The sequence below is a fragment of the Phyllobates terribilis genome, unplaced genomic scaffold (assembly GCF_046119375.1).
Source record: "Phyllobates terribilis strain yellow unplaced genomic scaffold, ASM4611937v1 Scaffold_7__3_contigs__length_470593459, whole genome shotgun sequence".
Taxonomy (NCBI): Eukaryota; Metazoa; Chordata; class Amphibia; order Anura; family Dendrobatidae; genus Phyllobates; species Phyllobates terribilis.
The window spans coordinates 419,771,368-419,787,460 of record NW_027362767.1 but is presented as its reverse complement, the minus strand read 5'-3'; the positions used below and the strand labels follow the sequence as shown (position 1 = coordinate 419,787,460).

The 16,093-nt window shown below is 44.8% G+C and overlaps 1 protein-coding gene across 1 annotated transcript in view; it reads right to left on the bottom strand.

Moving 5' to 3' along the window:
• The window catches only part of LOC141155583 (uncharacterized), a 184,648-nt gene that overhangs the window by 154,417 nt on the left and 14,138 nt on the right, over positions 1-16,093 (bottom strand). The window contains exons 5-6 of the mRNA XM_073642453.1: positions 14,296-15,258; positions 13,966-14,055 (exon numbers count right to left, since the gene is read on the bottom strand). Coding sequence (XP_073498554.1) covers positions 13,966-14,055; positions 14,296-15,258 — 1,053 coding nt within the window. The remainder of the gene's footprint in view (positions 1-13,965; positions 14,056-14,295; positions 15,259-16,093) is intronic.

Here is a 16,093-nt window from a genome sequence, read left to right as displayed (position 1 = left end):
TTAAGGACTAGGTTACAGCATTTCCTATGACTTTTATCAGGCTGGTCTGTGCTCTTAAATAGATAGGTTGTGGGAGTAAAGACTAATTGTAATTGCAGTCCTTTTCATGACTAAGTTACATCAGTTCCTATCAGTTTTTGCCAGGCAGGTCTGTGCCAGTGCTGTGCAAGTTTTTTTCACAGTATTTGGCTGAATCTAGCAAAGCTAATCCTTTTTGGCCTAATGCAGAGTGTGTTAGTCAGTGGAGTAGCCTATCTGTGTTGCAAGATACACCACCTGTGTATAGAATACCAATTTTTTACTGCACCTAGTGAAGTAAAACCTTTTGGGCATAGCATCATTCTATTAGTCCATGTATACTGACCTCCATAAGGTTGCAAATTGAATATAATTTTTTTCTGCATCTAGCTCTGAAAAAACATTTGTCCTTCTAGCAGTGTGTGGGACTTGTTCTACTAGTCCATCTATACTGACCTCCATCAGGTTGCAAATTCAAAATAATTTTTTGTCTGCATCTAGCTCTGAAAAAATATTTGGCCTTCTAGCAGCGTGTGGGACTTGTTCTATTAGTCCATCTATACTGACCTCCATCAGGTTGCAAATTAAAAATAATTTTTATCTGCATCTAGCTCTGAAAAAATATGTGGCCTTCTAGCAGTGTGTGGGACTTGTTCTATTAGTCCATCTATACTGACCTCCATCAGGTTGCAAATTCAAAATAATTTTTATCTGCATCTAGCTCTGAAAAAATATTTGGCCTTCTAGCAGTGTGTGGGACTTGTTCTATTAGTCCATCTATACTGACCTCCATCAGGTTGCAAATTAAAAATAATTTTTATCTGCATCTATCTCTGAAAAAATATTTGGGCTTCTAGCAGTGTGTGGGACTTGTTCTATTAGTCCATCTATACTGACCTCCATTAGGTTGCAAATTAAAAAAAATTTTTATCTGCATCTATCTCTGAAAAAATATTTGGCCTTCTAGCAGTGTGTGGGACTTGTTCTATTAGTCCATCTATACTGACCTACATCAGGTTGCAAATTAAAAATAATTTTTTTGTCTGCATCTAGCTCTGAAAAAATATTTGGCCTTCTAGCAGTGTGTGGGACTTGTTCTATTAGTCCATCTATACTGACCTCCATTAGGTTGCAAATTAAAAATAATTTTTATCTGCATCTAGCTCTGAAAAAATATTTGTCCTTCTAGCAGTGTGTGGGACTTGTTCTACTAGTCCATCTATACTGACCTCCATCAGGTTGCAAACTGAATACAATTTTTTTCTGCATCTACCTCTGAAAAAATATTTGGGCTTCTAGCAGTGTGTGGGACTTGTTTTATTAGTCCATCTATACTGACCTCCATCAGGTTGCAAATTAAAAATAATTTTTATCTGCATCTAGCTCTGAAAAAATATTTGGCCTTCTAGCAGTGTGTGGGACTTGTTCTATTAGTCCATCTATACTGACCTCCATCAGGTTGCAAACTGAATATAATTTTTTTCTGCATCTACCTCTGAAAAAATATTTGGGCTTCTAGCAGTGTGTGGGACTTGTTCTATTAGTCCATCTATACTGACCTCCATCAGGTTGCAAATTAAAAATATTTTTTTGTCTGCATCTAGCTCTGAAAAAATATTTGGCCTTCTAGCAGTGTGTGGGACTTGGTCTTTTAGTCCATCTATACTGACCTCCATCAGGTTGCAAATTGAATATAATTTTTTTCTACATCTAGCTCTGAAAAAATATTTGTCCTTCTAGCAGTGTGTGGGACTTGTTCTATTAGTCCATCTATACTGACCTCCATCAGGTTGCAAATTCAAAATAATTTTTTGTCTGCATCTAGCTCTGAAAAATTATTTGGCCTTCTAGCAGTGTGTGGGACTTGTTCTATTAGTCCATCTATACTGACCTCCATCAGGTTGCAAATTGAATATAATTTTTTTCTGCATCTACCTCTGAAAAAATATTTGTCCTTCTAGCAGTGTGTGGGACTTGTTCTATTAGTCCATCTATACTGACCTCCATCAGGTTGCAAATTGAATATAATTTTTTTCTGCATCTAGCTCTGAAAAAATATTTGTCCTTCTAGCAGTGTGTGGGACTTGTTCTACTAGTCCATCTATACTGACCTCCATCAGGTTGCAAATTCAAAATAATATTTTGTCTGCATCTACCTCTGAAAAAATATTTGTCCTTCTAGCAGTGTGTGGGACTTGTTCTATTAGTCCATCTATACTGACCTCCATCAGGTTGCAAACTGAATATAATTTTTTTCTGCATCTACCTCTGAAAAAATATTTGGGCTTCTAGCAGTGTGTGGGACTTGTTCTATTAGTTCATCTATACTGACCTCCATCAGGTTGCAAATTAAAAATATTTTTTTGTCTGCATCTAGCTCTGAAAAAATATTTGGCCTTCTAGCAGTGTGTGGGACTTGGTCTTTTAGTCCATCTATACTGACCTCCATCAGGTTGCAAATTGAATATATTTTTTTCTGCATCTAGCTCTGAAAAAATATTTGTCCTTCTAGCAGTGTGTGGGACTTGTTCTATTAGTCCATCTATACTGACCTCCATCAGGTTTCAAATTCAAAATAATTTTTTGTCTGCATCTAGCTCTGAAAAAAAATTTGGCCTTCTAGCAGTGTGTGGGACTTGTTCTATTAGTCCATCTATACTGACCTCCATCAGGTTGCAAATTGAATATAATTTTTTTCTGCATCTACCTCGGAAAAAATATTTGTCCTTCTAGCAGTGTGTGGGACTTGTTTTATTAGTCCATCTATACTGACCTCCATCAGGTTGCAAATTGAATATAATTTTTTTCTGCATCTAGCTCTGAAAAAATATTTGTCCTTCTAGCAGTGTGTGGGACTTGTTCTATTAGTCCATCTATACTGACCTCCATCAGGTTGCAAATTCAAAATAATTTTTTGTCTGCATCTAGCTCTGAAAAAAAATTTGGCCTTCTAGCAGTGTGTGGGACTTGTTCTATTAGTCCATCTATACTGACCTCCATCAGGTTGCAAATTGAATATAATTTTTTTCTGCATCTACCTCGGAAAAAATATTTGTCCTTCTAGCAGTGTGTGGGACTTGTTTTATTAGTCCATCTATACTGACCTCCATCAGGTTGCAAATTGAATATAATTTTTTTCTGCATCTAGCTCTGAAAAAATATTTGTCCTTCTAGCAGTGTGTGGGACTTGTTCTACTAGTCCATCTATACTGACCTCCATCAGGTTGCAAATTCAAAATAATTTTTTGTCTGCATCTACCTCTGAAAAAATATTTGGGCTTCTAGCTGTGTGTGGGACTTGTTCTATTAGTCCATCTATACTGACCTCCATCAGGTTGCAAACTGAATATAATTTTTTTCTGCATCTAACCCAGCCAATAGTTTTGGCCTAATACCACAGTTTGGCCACTCAGCTCTGCTCGGTTCCCATCCATTGTGTTTTTGTGCAAACAACTCCAGAGTTGTGAATTAGTTAACCACCAAAATGAGTGGAAAATGGCTTGCTGCTGGTGGAAAGGGGAATAGGCATGTTGGGAAGGGGAAAAAAGGTTGTGTCCGTGGGGTAGGTGTTAAAGCAACAGTAACATCTGCAGAAGAAAGACCATCTTCCAGCCAAACTAAAATGTCTACTTCTTTTAGCGGACAATGTGATAAGATCCCTTTCTTACGGCCACGCTAATCGCTACAAATTCCAGATGAGGCACAAAAACAGCAGGTGCTTCAACGGATATCAAGTGTTCCTTTAAGTGGGCTCACCTCCACATCAACTTCAACATCACAAATACTCCAGTCCTCAAAGGTGTCACCCCAATCGCACTTGCTTCCTCAAAACTCCCAAATCTCCAGCTGCCCGTCTGAGTATGAGGTAGAACAGATGGTTGAGTCTGCAGAGCTGTTTACTCATACTATAGCCTGGGAATCAGAGGTCGGCTCCAGCGCTTCTGTGAATCCAGACGAGGAAATGATCTGCACTGATGCCCAGAATCTTTATGAGTCGGATCCAGGACCAGACGCTGAAGGTTCTGACCATAATGTAGACCCTCATTCCCAAACTGTAACTCCTGTTGGTGGAGACAATGAGGAAGACGATGATGAGACTCAAATACCTGATTGGAGCGACAACTTTAGTTTTTTGTCAGGGCAGGAACAGGTTGGCTCTGAGAACGACGGGTGTGATAACGCACAGGGTGATGATGATGAGGTTGGAGATCCCACTTACTGTCAACCCACAGTCAGCCAAGAGATGAGGTCAGCAGAGGAGGTGGAGGAGAATGCTAGTGACGACGAGGTCAGGTTGCGCCTTCCTGGACAGAGACGTAGTACTGAAAGCACGTCAACAACTGCATCCTCAAACACAACTCTGCCTCTCACCACAAGTTGTGGTGGCTCTTCAGGTCACATGGGTGCTAAGCCTTGCATAGCCTGGGCATTTTTTCAGATCGATAAAGATGACCCAACTCGTGTTATCTGTAACATTTGTCAGGAAAAGCTAAGTAGAGTCCAAAAAATACATAGTTTGAGTATTTCATGCATGAACCGGCACATGAACATGAAGCATAAGTTGCAGTGGGAAGCTCACTGTGCTACAATGCGGCCTAGCCGGCCGGGCCAACCACCGTCTGCCATATCATGTGCATCCGCGGCCTCTTCATCCTCTGTGACTGGGGGGACAGCAGTCACACCTGTTTTGGGGCGCAGACCTGCCACCTCTTTACCCGCAACAGCCAGCGTGATTGGCAGGTCATCATTTTCTTTGGAGGTGGTAACACCAGCTGGTGTTGAGCGCTGTCTGACATCGATAGCACCACCTTTGGATCAAGGCAACCTAACATGTCCGCCTGCATCTTCCTCACAGACCGGCAGTTTGCCGGCGACACCCTTATCAACCCCGTCTAAGCACAATAGTAAGCGCTCGGTCCCTCAGATGTGGACAAGTAAAAGACAATTTCCTCCTAGCCATGAGAAAGTTAAGAGGTTGAATTTCACCATCTGCAAGCTCTTGGCTACAGAAATGCTGCCTTTCCACCTGGTGGACACAGAGGATTTTCGAAACCTTATGTCCGTCGCAGTGCCCCAGTACCAGATGCCCAGTCGGCACTACTTCTCAAAGAAAGGTGTGCCTGCGCTCCACCAGCATGTCGCACACAACATCACCGCTTCTTTGAGAAACTCTGTGTGTGACAGGGTGCATTTCACCACAGACACTTGGACGAGTAGGCATGGACAGGGGTGTTACATGTCGCTGACTGGGCACTGGGTAACTATGGTGACAGCAGGACAAGGGGCTGCTGTCCAAGTCTTGCCGTCCCCACGAGTTGTGCATCAATCCTCTTTATCTCAAAGTTCCTCCACTGCTTCTGCCTCCTCAACCTCCTCTCGGTCCTCCACCTGCACCCAAAACCTGTCTGGTCATGCCACAAGCTTTCTAACTGCGCAGAAGGGATCCTGCACACCTCCTTACTATGCTGGCAGTAGGGCTCAACGTCATCAGGCGGTTTTTACTTTGAAATGTCTGGGAAATGTGAGTCACACAGCTGAGGAGTTGTGGTCAGCTCTGGAGAAGGAATTTCATGAATGGTTGTCTCCACTGGACCTGAAACCAGTGAAGGCCATGTGCGACAATGCTGCAAACCTGGGTGCGGCCTTTCGCTGGGGCAATGTCACACACGTGCCTTGTATGGCTCACGTGTTGAACCTGGTTGTCCAGCAATTATCCCGGACTAGATGGCCTTCTGCAGAGGGCACGGTTGCTGTGTGCTCACTTCCGTCATTCGCATCCCGCAGCTCAGCCACTTACATCTCTACAGAAGTCGTTGGGCCTGCCACTTCACCGGCTAAAATGCGATGTGCCTAGCAGGTGGAATTCAACTCTGCACATGTTGCAGCGACTGTGGCAGCACCGACAAGCCCTGGTGCAATACGTTCTGACGTATAGCCTGGGCCAACGAGATCCAGAGGTTGGGCAAATCACGCTGGAGGAGTAGTCTCAGATCAGGGACCTATGCACCCTTCTGCACAGTTTTGAAATGGCGACGAAGATGTTTAGTGCTGACGATGCCATTATCAGCATGACTATTCCGGTGATTTACATGCTGGAGCACATGTTAAACAGAATTCGGAGTCAGGTGGTGGCACAAGAGGAGGTGGAGGAAGTAGAGGAGGAGGAGTTGTATGCGGAAGGGCTAACATCTGCAAGGTCCAGACGGTCGGCAGCACCCAGGCGGCAGGCATGTGAGGGTGGGGGAGATGGTTTTACCAGGGCGCATGGTAGCAGGCAAACTAGTGAGGAAGGTGCAGGAGCCCAGGAAGAAGTGGAGGACGAACTGATGGAAGACTCATCAGATGAGGGAGACCTTGATCACATTTCTGTTGTGCGAGGTTGGGGGGAGAGGACAGAGGAAGGAAGCATGATTGTTACCTCGCCACCAACACAACAGGGACTTGGTGCTCCTGGATGCGCAACACACATGAGTGCCTTCTTGCTGCACTACCTGCAACATGACCCTCGAATTGTGAGAATTAGAAATAATCCTGACTACTGGGTTGCCACACTGTTAGATCCCCGGTACAAAAGTAAATTTGCAGAAATTATTCCTGCCATAGAAAGGGATGTACGCATGCAGGAGTATCAGCAGAGACTGTTGCAGAATCTTACATGTGCTTTTCCACAAAACACCAGTGGTGCACGTACTGAATCTCACAGTCCCAACTTGCCAACCGTGGGACCGTCGAGTGTTCAGCACTCAAACCGTAACAGAAACACAGTATCTGCTGGTAACATCAATTTTGCGGAATCATTTCACCACTATTTTAGCCCATCCTTTGCAAGGCCACAGGAGACAAGAAGTCTGACACATAGTCAACGCCTAGAGATGATGGTACAGGATTATCTCCAAGTAAACATTGAAGCAATGACTGTGTCACTGGACCCTTGCTCTTTTTGGGCTTCCAATCTGGATAAATGGCCGGAGCTCGCCACTTACGCCTTGGAGATCTTGTCATGCCCCGCAGCCAGCGTTCTGTCTGAACGTGTGTTCAGCGCTGCTGGTGGTGTGCTGACAGATAAGCGCACGCGGCTCTCCACTGATAATGTAGACAGACTCACGTTTATAAAGATGAACAAATCATGGATCCGAAACGACTTTTCTACCCCTGTGTCATCCTGGGGAGAGTAAAAGCTTGATGATTGGTTAAAATCACCTCACCAACCATTTTAAGCTTTCAATTTACTAATCATGCTTATCTGTATCTTGGCTGGAAAATAATTTGGGCTTTGTAGCAGTTTGCAGTACTGATTCTAGTAGGCAATCTATACTAAGCTCCATCAGATTTAAAATTAATAATAATTTTTAGCTGCATCTAGCCTGGAAAATAATTTTGGGGCTCCGAGATGCGCAAGACACATAAGTGCCTTCTTGCTGCACTACCTGCAACATGACCCTCAGATTGTCAGAATTCGAAGAAATCCTGACTACTGGGTTGCCACACTATTAGATCCCCCACACTCTTCGATCAACCTTTTCATTTTAATAAAGACCAAAAAAATGGTCATTTTTGAAATTATAAGCATTAGCAGGTTATTAGAAACTGAAATCAAACAGTTTTCAACTCAAAACTTTATTCTAGGTGATGTTACATTTGCACATAGGACCCCTTGTTCGAAAGGAGCTTCTGAACTCTCTCGTCCATTGAATTTGTCAGGTTTTGGATGGTTTCTGCTTCAATTGTTTCGCATGAGGACAGAATACCCTCCCAGAGCTGTTGCTTAGATGTGAACTGCCTCCCGCCATCATAGACACTCCTTTTAATGATGCTCCAGAGGTTCTGAATGGGGTAGAGGTCAGGGGAGCATGGGGGTCACACCATAAGTTTGTCCCCTTTTATGCCCACATCAGCCAGAGATGCAGATGTGTTATGTTCAGCATGAGACGGTGCATTATCATGCATAAAAATGATCTTGCTGTGGAATACACGGTTCTTCTTTTTGAACCATGGCAGGTAGTGCTGTTTGAGAAACTCCACATACATTATGGAGTTCATCTTTACCCCTTCAGGGATCCTAAAGGGGCCGACAATCTCTCTCCCCATGATTCCAGCCCAAAACATTACTCCACCTCCTCCTTGTTGGCGCTGTAGCCGTGTTTGCGTGGGGTGTCCATCAACCAGCCATCCTCCACTCCATCCATCTGGACCATCGAGCGTTGCACGGCACTCATCCGTGAACAAAACAGTTTTGAAATCAGTCTTCATGTAATGTTTGGCCCACTGGAGCTGTTTCTGCTTGTGTGAAGTGGATAGAGGAGGTCGACAGGATGGTGTATGCACAGCTGCAAACCTCTGAAGGACCCTGCATCTTGTTGTTCGGGGGACGTTGGAGGCACCAGCAGCTTCAAAAACTTGTCTGCTGCTATGACAAGGCTTTTTTGCCGCTGCTCTTTTAACCTGATGTAATTGCCTGTAGGAAAGAGTCCTCAATTTGCCCTTATCAGCACGCACACGTGTGTACTGTGAATCAGCTACATACTTCTTGATTGCCAAGACACTTCATCCTGATCATCGCACAATGTTGATTGTAGTCATGCCTTGACCTAAACACTCCACAATTTGTTGCTTCTCAGCAGCCGACACATCCTTTTTCATTCCCATTTTGGCAGAAAATGTAGGCTGCTTAATAATGTGGGACAGCCTTCTTAAGTAGTCTTGCCTTTCATTGGACACACCTGCCAAACTAATTAGCACAGGTGTCTGCAATTGCTTACAGTGATATAAAGAGCCCTGACACACATCACCATCAATGAGTTTAACTGACAAACAAACAAATTCTTCCCTTATCACTCCTAAACACTTTTTGCATAATAATTTGGAACACAGTGTACATGTGCTTTTCCACAAAACACCAGTGGTTCACGTAGTGAATCTTACAGTTCTAACTTGCCAACCGTGGTCTGTATGGAGTTGTTCAATAAAGGGCCCAAAATTAAGATAACAAAGATGGGAGAGGTCTCTATGAATAGGAATTCCTAAGTATTTGATACCCTGTGAGGGCCAGGCAAAGGGAAAGTTGGAGTGGATGGAATCCTGTATGGATTTAGGGAGGGAGACATCGAGGGCCTCAGACTTCGCTGCATTGATTTTAAAATTTGACCATGTAACAAAGTGATCTATTTCAGACATAACAGCAGGGATGGATACATGTGATTGAGTGATATATACTAGGACATCATCAGCAAATAGAGAGCACTTGTACTCGGTGCCTCTCACCTCAATCCACCTAATATTGGGGTTATGGCGAATTGATGAGAGCAGGTGCTCCGTCACTAGGATGTATAAGAGAGGGGACAGAGGACATCCCTGCCTTGTCCCAATGGTGATTATGAAAGGTGATGAAAATGTTCTGACGCGCCCCCTGGGCATTGGGACACCAGGAGCCGGACCCTTTTTGGTGGATGCTGGTGGTTGTAGTCTCCGTGGCGGCGACACGGTTCCGTGGCTCAGGGCGGTCAAACCAGTGGCGGAACTATTTATGTGGTTTTGATGTTTAAATGTCCGACTACGCCACCTGTGGATTGCGGTCAGAGTGAACCGCCGCTGCAGGGCAGACCGCTGAGGCTGGTGTTGTGGGTGCAGCAGAGCGTAGCATAACTCCCCACGGGAGGAGTATAGCCTCAGGGCAGTGTATGCGGAGGATGGGGGTGATGGTGCAGGGCAGCAGCAGTAACGACACGGAGTCAGTGATGCAGTCCAGGGCCTTTACTCACAGTTCTTATTATCCAGACCACGTCTGCAGGTAACGGCTGCCCACGTCGTACTGTGCTCACCAAGTGAGGGGCTCAGACAACTCCCAGATAACTTTGGAGCGCTTCACAGGACCCCCTTTGTGTGTCCTTTGTCTGGCCTTTCTTACCAACCTTTCTGTCCGGCTGCCTCGGGCCTCCTCTTAGTAAACTTGGCGCCAGTTTCCCTGACCCTATGTGGTGCCTTCCTAGCGGGTGTAGCGAGGGGCTGTGCCGCATAAAATGTCACAGCCACCGGTTTCTAGCTGAGGGTCGTTTCCTGCCTCCACTAGTTTCGGGGAACGGTCTCCCCCTTTGGCCTGACCCCTCCACGCAAGTGGATTCGGGCGTGCGGTGGCGACTCGCCCGTTCGCACCCCTGGGATCCCTTCGTTCCTCGTTCCTGGAGCCTTCTCCGCTCCTCTTCCTTCCTTCTCCCTCTTCCAGGCCTGGGCCTCTGTTACTAGGCCAATTTATAGCAGAAAGAATAGAGCATCACACATAGATTAGATAGATAGAAACATGTCAGTCACATTTATAAGAAGTACAGTGATAGTGTTGATTTCTGTACTTGTCATTTAGTGTTAAAATAAAGGATTTATTAAAAAAAAAATTGGCGTGGGGTTCCACGTAATTTTAGTCTCTAGTGGAGGTTAAGCAGACGGCTGGGGCAGATGTTTGAAGCCTGGGAAGGGGGTAATACCCACGGAGCTTCCCAGGCTACTAATATCAGCCCCCAGCTGAATACCTAGCCTTTACTAGCTATTAAAATGGGGGACCCCAAAAAAAATGACGTGGGTTCCCACTATTTTAATAGCTAGCAAAGGCTATGCAGACAGCTGGGGGCTGATATTAATAGCCCTGGAAGAGTGTCATGAATATTGGCCCCCTCCCAGGCCTGCGCTTCTCAGTGTCTGCCGCATGGCAAGCTGGATGGCAGCGTTCTGCTGCGGTCCAGCCTGTCATGTGAATGTAGCAGAGCTGAAGCTGTCGTGGGAACCATGGAAAGGTAAGGATGATGTTGCTTTATTATTTTACTTTTATTGCAGGAGATCGTTGGCTTCAGCTGGAATGGGCGTGATGGTAAGTATGGTTTAATTTAGAACAATAAAGAATTGTGTCTTTATTTCAATTAAAGGGCTTTATTCTGGGTGTTTGTATTTTTTTGTAACTTTGACTATGGGGTTAGTAATGGGGGTGTCTTATAGACGCCTCTCCATTACTAACCTGGGTTTGATGTCAGCTGGCATTATAAGTTGACATCAACCCCAACCCTATTACCCCACTGCCACCACTACAGGGCAGTGGGAAGAGCGAGGCTAAGTGCCAGAATTGGCGCATCCTATGGATGCGCCATTTCTAGGGTGGCTGACGGCTGGTGTTTCTAGCCTGAGAGGGGGCCAATATTCATGGCACCCTTCCTGGGCTATTAATATCAGCCCCCAGCTGTCTGCCTTGCCTTTGCTAGCTATTAAAATAGTGGGGACGCCACGTCATTTTTTTTGGGGTCCCTCATTTTAATAGCTAGTAAAGGCTAGGTATTCAGCTGGGGGCTGATATTAGTAGCCTGGGAAGCTCCGTGGGTATTACCCCCTTCCCAGGATTCAAACATCAGCCCCAGCCGCCTGCTTAACCTCCGCTAGAGACTAAAATTACGGGGAACCCCACGCCAATTTTTTTTTTAATAAATCCTTTATTTTAACACTAAATGACAAGTACATTAATCAACACTATTGTAGCACCCTGAGGATTCGGCTGCTACAGGGGTATTGCACCTCAACCCAGAGGTGTGATATTCCACTCCCGGGTAAGAATGGAGTGTGGACCTGAGCTCGGTAGGCTGCATGCACTACACACATCCCATTTCCGAGGAGCAGACCGACGGTACTCCCACTTAGAAATGTGCAGGTACGACCGAGTCTGTTCCTGGCTGGAGTGGGAGGGGGGGTGGTACATCCCAAGTAGTGTAGGGGCAGATAGGGGGAGCAGCCTGGGTAAAGATAGGAGCTCATTGGGTGCTGGTCACCTGAGCTCACACATAGAGGGAGTATATAAGGTGGGCACCATCATAGATCAGGGTCAGTCTGCCACAGTCAGTCAGTCTGCCACAGTCAGTCAGTCTGCCAGCCTTTTGCAGAGAGAAGTCAGAGGAGGAAGAGGAGCAGAGAAGCCCCAGAGAGAGAGAGAGTGGAGCAGAGAAGGAAAGACCCAGAGGAGACAAAGAGAGGACTCTGAGAACCCAAATTCAATCCCCGGGTGAAGAGTCGGCAATAGGGTACCGGATCCCAAACTGGTGGGGGCAAAAGCACACCCTAGCCAGAGACCGGAGGCCGTGGGCAGCGTCTGCCACGGCCACCCACCACATCCACCCCGAAGGCAAACCACGTGGAGGGTCAGGGAACCCAAGGCCAAGGGTCTCCCAACAGAAGGCCCGAGGGAGCTGGACCTAGGTGGATCACTAGTGGGGACGGCCAGAGGAAAGGACAGAAGGAGAGCTCAGGGTCACGCTCCGGACTTGTTTGGGGGTTTGCTGAATCCAGGACCTGGTGGACGCAGCACGGCTCGGGTGGTCACTTGAAGCTGGAGTGACCGGAACATCAGCAGTGAGTAAATACCCTAAACTGCACAACCCGACTCTGTCTTCATTTAACATCCATGCTGCACCACCACAACCCCCATCCTCTGCACCTGACCCCCTGAGGCTATACCCCACCCGTTGGGGGTTATACTATCAAAAGCTGCACCAACACCATCAGCCTCAGCGGACCCTGCTGCAGCGGCGGCCATAGTGACCGCAATACAACGGGTGGCGTAGTCGACATTAAGAACTTAATAACATCTGTAGGACTGCCACATACAACTGAGTTTGACACCCTGGGCACGGACCGGGTCATAGCCACTCGGAAGACTACAACTCCCATCTGATCCGGCTCCGGGTATTCCCCTAAAGAATATGGCCCAGGGGGCGCGTCACTATCACTGTACTTCTTATATATGTGACTGACATGTTTCTATGTATCTAATCTATGTGTGATGCTCTATTCTTTCGGTTCTAAATTGTCGGGTACCGGTGTATGCCGCTGCTGAATTGCCGGCTTTTCATGTTTCACTGTGAGCACTGTTCCCATCGATTTGGGCAACCACTGTAATCCCACAACCACCATGGCTGTGGCATTACAGTGAGTGGCAGACAATCCCTGCATGATTGGTGCTCTAAATAGCGGCAGACATGCAGGACGCGCTTTTGGTGCACGAACAGTTATCGAACATAACCTCGAACAGCCAAATTTTTGGCAAATCGTTCGGGTTCGTCGAACGACTCGAACACCACCCAAAACAGCTCGAATTTGAGATTGATGAACAGTTCGAGTCGAACACCGCTCATCTCTAATAGTGATTTCACAGCTCAGCCACAAAGATACGGAGACAAAGCCATAAAACACTGAATAAACTGTACAAGTAGAGTATAAAAGCCCAGCAGTGAACAATGTTTACCATTGAATTACCCATAGCCTTATACAGTAAGTAAAGTTCACTTTCACATTACTAAGGCTGTATTTGTATTCAAGATCCTTAAATATGCAAATTGTCTCTTGTCATGTCACTCTCCACCCTTTAGTTCCCAGGCTTAGCCTCTCACCCAGATCAGATCTCATACTTTGTGCTGACGAGGGACAACACCCCGAAACACCATGTCTACAAATTGAAATTCTGATTTGGCTTTTATACGAAGTCATATTTCAAGGCTCGTTAAAGGGACAATAATGACTTGTAGGATTGCTACTTCCAATAGGTGGCACTAGAGTTCAAGTCCTCTTGCTCTCTGTAGTGACAATTTGCATAGTTAATTTCCCAGAAGAGCATGCAAGGCATTTAAGTCTCCTCATACTGGCGTGCCAAACCTGGCATGTCACTCTCCACAAAAAGAAACTTTACCCCTTAGATCCCATTAAAGAAGCTTAAAAGGGTTGAATACAGTTCTAGGAGACCTCAGAGTGTTATTCGCATCTTTCCAGGGCAATTGGAGGCTTTGGAGGACTTTCAAGGCAAATTAATTCACAATGAATCAAATTTCATCTCAAAATTCATCTAATCTTTCAAATATGAAATTCAAATGATTCACTGATCTCTTCGGATCACACGATCTCAATAACATTCAGGTAAATCTTACGTACCCGGACATTCACAGGGTATCAGAGGACATAGATTACTGTAGTACATTTCTGGGCTGCAGTTTTCAGGAAGGCACCAGCAGTGATCATTTCCTATGTTTAGAAGACATGAATATTATTATCATTGTTTTTTCTATAAGGTGGGCATTGTCTGCCAACTCAGCCAATAAAAAAGGTGAATAGGAAAAGCAATACTGTAGTTTTGGCTGCATGGGTTTGATTTTGCAAAAAAAAAATTATTTTGGTGGAAAACCTCTGCCATTGGAAAGAATCCAGATAGTGAGACTGAAAAGCCAGTTCCATCTGATAAGTTTAGTAAGTTAAAAAACGTACCTTCAGGAGTAGATGACATGGTTGCAGTTGTAGAGCGTTCAGTGGTATTAGGTGTCATGGTTGTAGGAGTTGAGCGTTCTGTAGAAATAGTAGATGTCATAGATGTAGTTGTTGGGCGTTCTGTGGTAGTAGGAGTCATAGTTGTAGTTGTTGGGTGTTCTGTGGTAGTAGATGTCATGGTTGCAGTTGTTGGGCTGTATGTGGAAATAGATGTCATGGTTGTAGTAGGTGAGCCTTCAGTGGTATTAGGTGTCCTGGTTGTAGGACTTGAGCGTTCTGTAGTAGTAGTAGATGTCATAGATGTAGTTGATAGGCGTGCTGTAGTAGTAGGTGTCATAGTTGTAGTTGTTGAGCGTCCTGTGGTAGTAGATGTCATGGTTGCAGTTGTTGGGCTGTGTGTGGTAATAGATGGCATGGTTGCAGTTGTTGAGTGTTCAGTGGTATTAGGTGTCATGGTTGTAGGAGTTGGGCGTTCATTGGTATTAGGTGTCATGGTTGTAGGAGTTGAGCGTTCTGTAGAAATAGTAGATGTCATAGATGTAGTTGTTGGGCGTTCTGTGGTAGTAGGAGTCATAGTTGTAGTGGTTGAGTATCCTGTGGTAGTAGATGTCATGGTTTCAGTTGTTGGGCTGTGTGTGGTAATAGATGTCATGGTTGTAGTAGTTGGGCGTTCAGTGGTATTAGGTGTCATGGTTGTAGGACTTGAGCGTTCTGTAGAAGTACTAGATGTCATAGATGTATTTGTTGGGCGTTCTGTGGTAGTAGGAGTCATAATTGTAGTTGTTGAGTGTCCTGTGGTAGTAGATGTCATGGTTTCAGTTGTTGGGCTGTGTGTGGTAATAGATGTCATGGTTGTAGTAGTTGAGCGTTCTGTGGTAGTAGATGTCATAGCTGTAGTTGTTGGGATTTGCATGGTAGTAGGTGGCATGCTTGTAGTTCTTGGGCTTTGTGTAGTAGTAATGCCTAGACCAAGAAAAAAATAAATAAATAAGCAATGAACTTATGTCACTCCAATCAAAGATGAGAATGTGATGGTTGGCAATGGGCACATAGCAAATGTGATATGGACAGTGACATGCTTAACATAGGTGATGACATGTAACTTTGTGTCACTTGAGTCTGGTACAACAGTTTTTTCTAACTCTACCCAGTTACCTCTGTAAGTCTCTGTTACTGCATAGTAGTAAAGGAGATGGGCAAAGGGGTACATAAAAATCATAGGGCCAGGAAGCAAAAGTCAAAATTGGGCCAAACCCGAAAAAAGAAAATATTTGATGGAGTTGGTAGGGCAATGATGCATAGATGCGATACAGAAAAGCATACTGTACCTTCCAACTTTTTAAAGACAAGAAGAGGACAGTGCATAATGCCCCTATTGAAGCCACTTAGTGCACTCTCCCACTGTGATATCCCTTTCATGACCTCCATACAATATTATGTTCCGACATCTGCCACCCAACATACACAATATGATACAATCCACAGTGATTTCCCCCCATAAGTGGGCAGTTATAATGGTTGTAGTAGTACATATTTGGATTGCAGCATTGAGGGAGGCACCAGCAGTGTTTCTTTTCTGCATATTGTTAAGAGCACACAATTGTTATCAACATTATTTTTATATAGTGTTTACCTTTATTATACATTTATTATATGAGTTGAGCTTAACATATCCTTAGTTTCTTACCTCTAGGGGATATTTTCTTAATGGAAATTAGTATACAGAAACAGGAATATAATGGTACAAGAAAATTGGATTAAATTGTAATCCAAATAGAAAAATATAGGGTTTTCTAAT